The sequence below is a fragment of the Parasteatoda tepidariorum genome, chromosome 2, assembly GCF_043381705.1.
Source record: "Parasteatoda tepidariorum isolate YZ-2023 chromosome 2, CAS_Ptep_4.0, whole genome shotgun sequence".
Lineage (NCBI taxonomy): Eukaryota > Metazoa > Arthropoda > Arachnida > Araneae > Theridiidae > Parasteatoda > Parasteatoda tepidariorum.
The window spans coordinates 83,646,128-83,658,461 of record NC_092205.1 but is presented as its reverse complement, the minus strand read 5'-3'; the positions used below and the strand labels follow the sequence as shown (position 1 = coordinate 83,658,461).

General features: G+C 26.4%; 1 protein-coding gene across 3 annotated transcripts in view; it reads left to right on the top strand.

Annotated features, from left to right (window-relative positions):
* The window catches only part of LOC107453385 (calcitonin gene-related peptide type 1 receptor), a 397,139-nt gene that overhangs the window by 312,084 nt on the left and 72,721 nt on the right, over positions 1-12,334 (top strand). For all 3 annotated transcript variants that reach the window (XM_071177835.1, XM_071177833.1, XM_071177834.1), the window contains 2 exons: positions 11,649-11,756; positions 12,085-12,185. In XM_071177835.1, coding sequence (XP_071033936.1) covers positions 11,649-11,756; positions 12,085-12,185 — 209 coding nt within the window. The remainder of the gene's footprint in view (positions 1-11,648; positions 11,757-12,084; positions 12,186-12,334) is intronic.

Below are 12,334 nucleotides of genomic sequence, written 5' to 3'. Positions count from 1 at the left end.
TGTATGTGTGTGTGTTTTTATATATACATATATATATATATATCCTAGTCAAACTTTTTGATGATTTTCCTTTGATGGATCAATCTTGATGGTAATCATCAATAGTTCCATCATGAACCATTATATTTTTTGAGAGTAACCAACATAAGTAACCATCACCTCAGTGTAGGAATTCGGACTGATTTATGATGGTCCAACATAAGAGTAGCAATTTGTTTTGATGGTCTGCTCGTGTTGAATCATCAGAAATTTCCTTCATAGCTTCTTAGAAATCAAATGTTGTAATGATCATGAACCACCATCACCCCAATGTTAGAATTCGGACTGATTTATTATGGGCCAACAGAAGAAAAACCTAATTGTTTTGATGGTATATTCCGGCTGAACCAACAAGAGTTCTTATTAAACCATAATGGAAATGTATTTTTGTACCATTTTGGACCATCACGAATTTCCATCGTAGTAATTAAGAAATGAAATCAAATGTTGAAAATATCATGAACAACCCTCATTTCAATGTAGGAATTTGGACTGATTTATGATAGTCCAACATGAAAAAACTCAAATTTTCTTGATGGTGTATTCCTGAAAACCAACAAGAATTCCCATTAAACCATCGTAAAAATGTATAGTTGAAACCATCACGAATCATCATGGATTGTTGGTTCATGAGAATCAAACTTAACAGGGCTACATCCCTGTTATCATTGTTGTATTCATCTTTAATAATGCAGTCGAAAGCCATAATATGTTATAAAAAGGTTTATTTAAAGGTAGTCTGGTGGTTCTAATAGTTCACATCCCCACTCCACAAGGGAGGGGGTGTGGACAAATCTCCGGATGGTTCCGGCAGATGTTTATTGGAACACGTTATTCAGCAAGAAACATGCGAAAATCATCGGTCTCGCATTATATAGTTACAGATTTTGATGTAAACAGGTTCCAGTCGTACATACCTTTGTAACTCTACGCATTATGGAAAATCATTTAATGCTTCTTAATATGGAAATGAAAGAGGGAAAAGATTCTAAAAATAACTCCTCCTTTGAAATATAAATCTAATTATGATTCAATGGTATGTTTTCAGCCTTGAAGCCCCAAAATAGAATTTCTACACCTATTCTTTACCAACGAAATTTATGAAAACGAGAGAGTTTTAATTGTTTTATTAATACGAAAGTATTTATAATTTTTGTATTACACACACACACATATATATATATAATATGCCCTGATGGGTCTTTGAAATCCCACTTTTTCAAATCTAAACAAAACTAATAAAAGATAATACAGCTGTTTCAATACTGTTAACAATTATATTCTACGTTAAAGAATAATCACTTTTCTGTTTTTAAGTGTAAGCCTCTTTCGTTTCTTAAGAATAAAACAAATTTTTAAATAAAATCTTTAATTCTCATAAAATTCCCGTAATAGTAGTATGTAACAGTGTTTAAATATAACACTTAAATTTATTGCAAAGCTACGATATTAAACTTTTATCGAATTACCGCACAAGAGCTGTTTGGCAAACGAAATGAATAAACGAAGAAATACGAAATATGTAATGTTCTCGAGTATCCAAATAAAGTAATAAATTTATAGAAGTTTCTTTTTAAATGTCTGTCAAAAATTCAATTATTTATTTAAATTAATATTTTGATTCAGTATAATTTTGTCCTAGCTCTTAGGGTATGAAGATACTGGCATTCATTTTTTTTTTTTCAAATATAAAATAAATTATTCTTACGAGAAGTGTGAGTCATCAAAAATTTATTCAAAGTTTCGAGAATACTATTCATTGCGAAAACAATTCTAAGTGCTATTCGTTTTACGAGTTTCTTGAGAATATTAAGAATCCTTTAAATCTATTAAAGACAAACGCTAGATAAATTAAATCAAATATACAACATACTATGAAAATATATTTAAATTTCGTCGGATTTAAATATGAAATACAAATATTCTCTGTGTATTCTAAAGGTAATAAACAGTGGTGTAAATGTAAAATTGCAGAGAAGATTTATTGAATTGGTTCAGTAGAATAAGAAACGTGGGCAATTCATTGGAATTGTAGACTTTTGAACTTCCGTAAGATTTATGCTCAGTTAAATGTTTAAGTAAATCAGGATAAATTATAAAATCATTACAGATTGAGTCGCGATGGCTCAGGGGATAGAGCATTTGCCTTGTAATGAGGTAAACCAGGTTCAAATCCCATCGATGGATGGTTGAAACTAAATCCGCATCCAGCTTGTACTGACTACAGTGCTGATGTGAAATATCCTCAGTGGTAGACGGATCATGGGTTAGAGCCCCTTTGGTTAGTTTTATCAAAAAGTCTTCCACGAAGGCAAATTTCTCCCAATACTTAATACTGGAGTTCCCTTGTCTTCTGGATTGGGTTCAAAACTACAAGGCTACGGAGTTGATCATTAGCAGTCACAAACCCAAATATCGGGTCGGCTGTTCCATGACGGTTATAAGAAATTCATTAAATATTATATATTTTTGAAAGTTATTAAAACTTTTTAAAACTTTTCATATTTAGAAACATATTATTTACTTTTGTATTAATTAAATTCATAAAGTATATTGGTAGTTCTGGTAAATTGAGATTTATTAAATTTCTCAAATATTGTTGCGAAAATTTATTTTTCTTTTGAATCAATGCATTCTCTTTCTTTAAGTGAAATATATTTATTTTTCAACATATTGGAAATTGAATGGAGTGAAAGAATTTGATCTTAATATGGCATTCCATATAATTTAAAATGAATTTAATGGTAAGTGCTTAAAGTCGTGTTATAACGTTTATATAATTATTCACAAGAAACACTGGTATATATTTTTAATTGCAAATGATTTTATCCTAATAATCCTAAGAAAAAATTGTGGTATTTTGGGGATTATGTTTTAATTTTAGAAGCAGCTTCATTTAAAAAATATAAATAAAACAAAAATTTGTGAGGAAGTCTACTTTTCAAAAAAACCACTCCTTAATCTTTGATTTTTAAGAACTTTTAAAATTTTAAATGTGTGAGAAAATGTGTCGCTTTAGTGTGTTTATTTTCAAAACTTGTATCGCTATAACTAGTTCTGTAATGTTGAATTCTTTTTTTAATAAAAATTTAAAGACGTCTTCAGAAATACGATTTTAAACAATTCGTATTATTAAAATGAAATAAACGGTCTCGTCGTCACAAAACAGAAAGGAAACAAAGTCGTAAAGACTAGAGAAAGGTAAATTTTTTTAAGTATTTGGTATCGCTATAATTAGCTGTATTTAAGTCTCTATTCCAAAATTATGTTGCACAATGACAGAGATAACTCTAAGACAAAAAAAATTTTTAAAGCTTATTTACTTGGTTACTCGAGACTGGATTCTTTGGAAGCACGAAATATCATGTCTTAATCACACTTTTGTTATAGAACTCTTAGCTTTTAAAAGTTTTATCCTTGAGTTTTAATGTTATTTCTAATTGTTTTTAAGTTTATCTGATCGTTACTGTAAGACAATTTAGTCTCTTCCCTTTCAAATTTTATTACATTTGTTACAAAATCCTTAATATACTTTTTAGTTTTCTAATTATTACTAAATGTGAGGTAATGTGTCGTGATGGTGCCACATGTTGGAAGAGTTACAAAAATCACTGAATTCAAATTAAATTAAACGATATTGATATCTTTTTTCTTTACTTTCAAGAAATTAAACAAAAACATAGGATTGAAAATAAATAAATTACTTTCTCGTTTTAATGGATTTTTACTTTAGTAAATTGTTGACCCTGAGAATAATCTAGAACTATAATTTTGAAAAACAAAATTCTCAGTAAATTGTTGAACGAACAAAGAAAATAAACAAATGAAGGCTTTAAATACCTTACATTTTTATTTACGAGAATTACGTTGTTGTTGTTTTAATAAAAATATCATGATCAGGCAATGTGGTAATTTTACCAGATTTGATTCCTCCGTATAATATTCTTTAAAAATATTTTGTTTATTAAATTCATAACTTTATGAAACTTTCTAATATTTGTTTGGTAACTTAATTGTTTTCTAGACTATTTCTTAAACTTGTAACATCTTAGTTATTATCTATTAGCTATATTATTATATATCTTATCTTTTTTTTTCCTTTAGGATCTCTGGTAAGATTTTTTAGCTTAGCCAATAACTCTTTTTACATCTAAAAAAATTATTTAGACATAAGTTTGCTATTTAAAACATTTGAACTGAATATATTGGTATAGTTTGATTTCAAAATTTTTTCCACTACTCCTTCATTTTGAAATTTTATGTAAAAGAACTATAACTGACAAGACTTTGTTTGCAAAAGTTTGTTTCTTTTTAATTTAAATATCTTACGTCTCCGAAAAACTATTTCAAACTACCAAATTTATCTTTTTCACCTTTTTCCCGATCTAGTTTCTTTGAATTTTCCTTTAAAGATAAATTTAATGTTTCTCTTCTATGTACACATAAGTGAGAAACTTTCAGACCTAAAAATAAAACAAATATTTTTGTAAGCATCAGCTCAAAGTATTTACAAGTGTTAGAAATTTCAAAGAGTTTGAATTCTGGTAAAGTAAGCATAACATTCTCGAAGTTTGAAGAAAGAAGTGAATTTTAAAAAAAAAGTCTTCAGCAGGTGAATTTAAAGTTATAAAACAGCTTTGCACCTAAAACCATTTATTTTTTTATTTGAAAAAAGTTTTCTATTTCGTTTTTTGCGAAAATTTATATAGATTTTTCCTTAAATTTATCTTTTTTAAAACTGGGTTTTACTAAAAATAAGTACTTTGAATTTCGAAGGAAAAAAAATTAATCTTATTTTTATATCGATTATATATATCGGTTATATATATATTTTTAACTATACAACAATCGCTAAAAATTTCAAAAAAATTATCATTACGTAAAAAAAATGAATAATTAAAGTAAATACCATAAACCTTTCCTCAAACTGTTATTAAGCGATTAATTTTATATATATNTATTAAGAGTATATATATATATATATATCTTTTTTCTATAGTTCTTTATGAACTGCGAAATATGTAAATCTAAAATGAGAAAAATATTTTTTTATTGTTCGAGACATGCTTGATGCCTTTGATTTATCATATTTTTATGCCTATGAAGACCTCTGATTTACAGTTTCTCAGATCCTACACAGCATTTTTGTGATTTTTCAAACTTTAAATAAATCTTCATAGTTGTGAAAACAAGCACCTGCAATTGTACGATTGGGATAATTCATTTACGCTTCTAGTGTTTTAAAACAAAATTGTGTAGTTTATTCGCTGCGAAAAAATTCTGGTAAATTTACCGTACTTGTACGTTAATGATATTCATGGTTAAAAATAATTCATAATTCTGGTAATAAAATTAAAACGTACAGTATTTAAAGAATTCATTTGTTTGTTTTTTTTTCGTTATTATATCGGATTACGGGAAATCCATTGGTCAAAATGATACTTTAAAGTATTTTAAAAATGCTATATACTCAGATAGATTAAGCAGCTATAGCGTCTGTTGTACACATCTTTCATTGAGGTAGTGAGATTCATTTATGTATTCACTTATATAAGTAGCTTTTTTCGTAAATACAAAAAAAAAATAGTTTAAAAACTTAAATTTAAAAACAGAAAAATTAAAAACAAAACTTATCTTTGAAACTTAACATAATTTTAAAAAACGAAGGAAAAAAAACACAATTTCTCGAATTTTATCTCAAAATGTTTTAATGGGATCTGGTTTCACTACTTCCATTCTTCAAGGTGGTTACTAGAACAGTGATACTAAACGATGGCCCCTAGCATTTATTGTAAGTAAACCAACCATACAATATGGAAGTTTAAGATTCCGAGGGGTATTGTCCTTCCACCTAACAATATGGTCCGCCATATGGATACTGCACTTATTGTAGTGGAATTCGATCCAGCTACTTCGTTGCCTCCGTTTTAGAATGTTGTGTAGCCCTGATGCCTTACAGATAAGTTACTGATTTAGTTTAGCACAGTCGAGACATTTGAGTAATTACAATACATATTTTAATGCTTTTAGAGGATGGTATTGGTGGTTAGCTTATAGATTACATAGAAATAAAAGCAACTAATTAAAAAAATCTAACAATAAATAAAATTGAGGTTATCGAATTTAACCTCTTAATGACGCAATTTATTGCATATATTTGGTAACCTCTAATGAGATGATGAAATTTATTGCGTCATCTCTACTTATCGAATTTTTGGTTAAAATTACCATGTGACAAATTTATTATCAAATATAGTGGTAACAAACCGTATTTTATTGTTAATTTTATCAAATATTATTACCAAAGTTCTTTGGTAAAATTAATCGTAATTTAAACTGTAATTTTTTATGTTTCTATAGATCCAGAGAAACGGTAAATTTCACCATAGTTTTGACCATACTTTTTCCCAGGGATTATTCTTATGGAATTCTTCTAAAATACTTAAATTGCGGTTTTTAAAATTCTTATAAAACTAGAAAGCGAAAATAATATCATAATAATATCATAATAACATAAAATAATATCATAATAAAATAGTATCATAATAAATGTTTTTTTTTTAGATTGAATTTTCATTCAAGCATTTTAACGAATCTTTTCATTTCAGAGATAAAGCAAAGCACAAAATGTGAAATTAACAAAAAGGGGCCCAATTTTTGTACTACTCTCCGGCTAATCTACCGTGACAATATTATCCAGATCCATTAATAAAACCAACTTTTGCATTAATAAATTGATATATTAAAGACTAGACTTAAGAATAATCAGAATTGCGTTTTATTATATGAAAAGTCGATTATTAGATTATAAGTTTATGAAGTGTTTAATTTTTTTTATTTCGATACTATATATTCCTCATTTTAACTAAATTAATTTTTTATCTGTCACTATTCCTACTTCTCTACATAAAGGTTATTGAAAATAATTTTTGAATAAAAATATACAAAATTATTCTTTAAAAACATTTTTAATGACATCACACTTCATTTTTAAAATTGAGATTATTTATAATTCCAAAATAATGAGCATATATCTTCTTGCAAAATCATTCATTCTCTTTCCTACAAATGAAAAAAAAATATCTTCTTGGAGGCGAAGAAATAAAAAAATATGCTGTTTTTAGTAAATGCGTTTTTAGAAAACGCAATACTTTACGAACTTTCACTAACAAAATATAATTTTAACAAACTGACTTAATTAAAAAAATTACATTTTCTAATATTTTTTTCTTGATAATCTTTTATTCCCTCATCATTTTACTCGTCGGAAAATGTGCTGATTGGTAAAAGATTTTCTTTAATATTAATTTTATATGACATGATCCGATTTAATGAAATTTTATTTCATTATAATTAAAATAGTAATGCTTTTTTTAGTAACAAAAACTTTTTGATTTTATAATAAGTTATGTTTAAAGCCATATTATTAAACAATAATTAATTATAAATTTTGATTATTTTTTTTAATTAGTTATAACTTTACTAAATTAATAGAAACGCTATCCACTGAGAAATTTATTATAGTTGATAGTAAATGTAGTAAAGTTCAAATATTTAAGTTTAATTTTATTATTAATAAAACTAAACTTTCATTACTTTATAATTAATAAAGTTTAAAGTGATATTAATTATGTTTTTTTAGATACTTAACTAGCAAATTTTTGTTGAACAGCAACAGCTTTTAACTGATTATTAAATCATATTTTAAGGTTTTTGGCAAACTCTTACTTCTAAAACACAATTCTATATTTTTTATTAACAATAAATGTAATAAAGTTCAAGCTTAAAAATACTAAAATTTAATTTTATTAGTAACAAAATACTTTAATTTTTGATTTTATAATAAGTAAAGTTTAAAGCCATATTATTAAACAATAATTAATTATAAATTTTGATTATTTATTTTTAATTAGTTATACCTTTACTAAATTATTAGAAAAGCCATCCACTGAGAACTTTATTATAGTTAATAGTAAATGTAATGAAGTTCAAATATTTAAATTTAATTTTATTATTACAACTAAACTTTTATTACTTTATAATTAATTAAGTTTAAAATGATATTAATTATGTTTTTTAGGTACTTAACTAGCAATTTTTTTTTGAACAGCAACAGCTTTTAACTGATTATTAAATCATATTTTAAAGTTTTTGGCAAACTCCTACTTCTAAAGCACAATTCTATATTTTTCATTAACATTAAATGTAATAAAGTTCAAACATAAAACTACTGAAATTTAATTTATTAGTAACAAAATACTTTAATATTTGATTTTAAAACTAGTTATGTTTAAAATCATATTATTAGACAAAATTAATTATAAATTTTAATTATTTATTTTTAATTAGTTATGCCTTTACTAAATAAATAGAAAAGTCATCCACTAAGAACTTAATTATAGTTGATAGTAACTGTAATAAAGTTCAAATATTTAAGTTTAATTTTATTATTAACAAAACAAAACTTTCATTTTTTTGTAATTTTATGATTAATAAAACTAAACTTTCATTATTTTATAATTTTATTATTAATAAAACTATACTTTCATTACTTTATAATTAATAAAGTTTAAAGTGTTATTAATTATGTTTTTTAGGTACTTAACTGGCAAATTTTTGTTGAACAGCAATAGCTTTTAATTGATTATTAAATCATATTTTAAAGTTTTCGTCAAACTCCTACTTCTAAAGTCCAATTCTTAGTAAACCCATTTCCTCACTTTATAAATCCCATCTCCAAATCTCTCATCTATTCTCAGTGGATGGCAGACGACTTCATATTCCAGTAAAGGAAGAAAGACGCGTTAGTTCATTTTGCATTGTGATGATGAAATTCCCCTTATCTTTTACGAGGCGTATAATTCATTCGTGGAATATTTAAACTAGAGTATGGGTGGATGCTATGAAAAGGGCTCTATATCCAATTAATCTAAGTAAATGTGAGGGCAGACCACATTTTGGGACGGTAAAGCGTTATTTTGAATGTGCCCCTAGAATCAACCGAACAAGTGCCGAGATTGCTTTGTTTGACGGGATTGCCAATAATGTCACCTCCCAGAGATTTGACATTTTCGGGGTTAGTGACACTATAGTTTCCGAGAAAATAACGATATGGGCAATAAATGCATGTAGGAATATTTTATATGGAGTAAGTATATACATGAATTGCTGTTATGGTTTGACATTGTTGTGGCATTGAATTAAAATTTACGATAAATAATAATAATTATTATTTATTTCTTTTACAAAACATTTACCTATACATTAAGAGGAATCAGGAAAGCTTTTAATCAAAATCCAAACTTTTAAATTAAAAAAAAAGTTGTTACATTATAATCCACGTGTTTACAAAAAAAATTTTTTTTTGTCAGATTGAAAAAAAATTGAGTCTCTCGGGGCTGATCTAAAAAGTAATTTTTGGGAAGAAAGGGTCAAAAATGCAAAAAATATTTATCAATTTGTCTAAAACTTATCCTGGTAAACTATATAACTTTCTTCCGACTTGAAATTTTGAATTTAGGAGCAAAAAAATATTTATTCATTTTATTTGTTTTTTATCTATTTATTACACCTTACCATACCTATATGCTTTAAAAGAAAGACCTGTCATTTATTTTGTACGTACAATGTGCCAGTATGTACAATGTGTACGTACAATGTACTGATCCAATCATTGCAAGCATAAACATAATTAAAAACCTTATATAAACATAATTAACAACCTCATATAAACATAATTAGCAACCTTGGAAGGACGAAACGGAATTTAATGTTGTGATGAGCCACATAGTCCCTTTGTAAATAATGTTTCGATGCAATAAAATAATTATTTTTAAGTAAAACAATATTTGTATTAATTCCCATTCATTATTTTAAATCCTTTCATTCATATTACTATTATTACAGCGAAGTAAGTAAAGGGGCACACGTTATTAGTAAGAACATTTCCGATTTATGAAAATATTATTGGTTTACGTTTGAAATATNATATATATATATATATACTGATAACGGGATAAATTATTCTTGAAATCTTATATCATATTTTGTAAATCGCATTTTATAGATTTTATGAATTGGTAAAGATATAAACAGAAATATTGACTAAGTGTCGGAGACAACTGGAACCATTATTTTAAAGAGGCGTTGCGTACCTCACGGAAGCAACATTACTTTTGTTACAGTCCATTTGAGTATAATGAGACAACCAGATATGTAAGAATTAAGGTTTTACTGATCCAATCCAGCCTTTGTTTAACAAAGGAAGAATCCGAAGGGTTGCTTTGCCAATCATGGTATTTTTTAGGTTTAAAAACGAAGAATAAAAGTTAATTTCTCTATCCTGAATTAAACATTAGGTTATAAATTATCGAAAACTGTAATTTTTGCTATGAAATTGTCGCCAAGTTTTGGTTGTTCTCAGGCGAAAAGTGCTTTTGATTTCATACTATGCTTTAGTTGAAAGCTGTTATTCTTTATTCGAAAATTTTAATTCTACTTTTAAAAGTCTAAGATAAATACAGTTCATTTTAAAATTAAGAATAAAAGTTTTATAGTTTTAAGTTAATTACCTGCACAATTTAGAATTCCATGAGTATTTTTTGGATAACAATTTATTTTAAATCAAAAACTAAATTGCTTAGAATTTATTTGAGCTCGATTATTAATCCTTACAGTTTTTCGCTCAGTTTTTATTTTCCACTAAAGCGAGCTAGACACTTTTCTTACGAAGAATTAATTTCTAATAACAGAAAACTAAAAATTCGAATATCGTCTTACTATATTTATCTCAAAATTGATCTAATTTAAGCTATTGCTGTCTAAAACTTTTCTTTGATTTTTTATCTTTGCAAATTAGAAGAAACTGAGCTACAATTTAGGAGGAAATATTTAGATAGTATAACCTACAATAGGGTTATAGTGACCCTGAAGTCTTCTCTCTAATGATCAAATACCCCAATATTTATACATCTTTTTATCACATTAACAGTGAAATATTTATGCAGCTTTTGCATCATAAGATGACGTCATATTGACTCTTAACTGATGTCAGATCACCAACTTTTCTTTGTTTTAATTGTGCCAATGTGTTTTGTTTTTCATTATAAAATCATTGATTTAAAAGTTAATATCCAAAAATTTGAAAACTCGAAGATCGTCTTACTATATTTAACTCAAAATTATTCTAACTTAAACTATTTCTGTCGAAAAATTTTCCTTGAATTTTATCCTTGCAAATTAAGATAAACTAAGCTAAAAATTCAGGAGGAAATATTTATATAGTATAACCTACAATAGTGTTATAATAGCCCTTGAATTTTCTCCCTACTGGTCAAATACCCTAATATTTATATATCTTTTTATCACATTAACAATGAAATATTTATGCAGCTTTTGCATCCTAAAGTGACGTTATATTGACTCATAACTATTGTCAGATCAATAACTTTTCTTTCTGTCTATTGTGCCAATCTGTTTTGTTTTTCATTATGAAATCATTGATTTAAAAGATAATCTCACTCAGCTTATTATGTATTAATTTTGTTTTTAGTTTTTTTTTAATAACTATGCATATTCTGTGGTAAATTATAAAACATATTTCTTTCCAGATGATGCAATATTTTGCCCCGCTACGTTCGACGGATGGGGATGCTGGGATGCAACATTTGCAGGAGAAGTTGCCGAAATTTTTTGCCCATCCGAAGGAAATTCATCAAGTGTGTATTACCTGTTTTCTCATACTCAAATACTTGTATATGAACTATGAATTTATGAATGCTCTTATGAATTATGAATTATTCAAAAAAAATTATGGATCATTTTTTTTTAATAAAATAATTTCGCTGGTAGCTGTTGCTCTATTTGTTTCTAAAAAAACTATCCTATTCAAGCTGTATTTGCAATGTACTCTATTAACTCGAAGAGAGTGCAAACATTATTTCATTTCTATAATTTAAGTGAATATGTATATATGCAATATTAATGAAAGTTTCTCTAATGAATCCACCATCTTAAGCTTATGCACATAGATTATTCCTTTTACAGAGAAGGCGAGGAAAATCTGCTCGGAGAACGGCTCTTGGGAAATAAACAGCAAAACAAAAGAAGAAAAGGTGGATTATCACGAATGCAACATCAATATATCAGTAAGTTAATCTTATTCTAACTCATCTACAAAATTGTACGACAAATATAACATGCATTATTAGCGAATTTTAGTTTTGAATGAAGGATAGTATATATTTATATATATATATATATATATATATGTTTTTTAGGAAAACTTAAATTATGC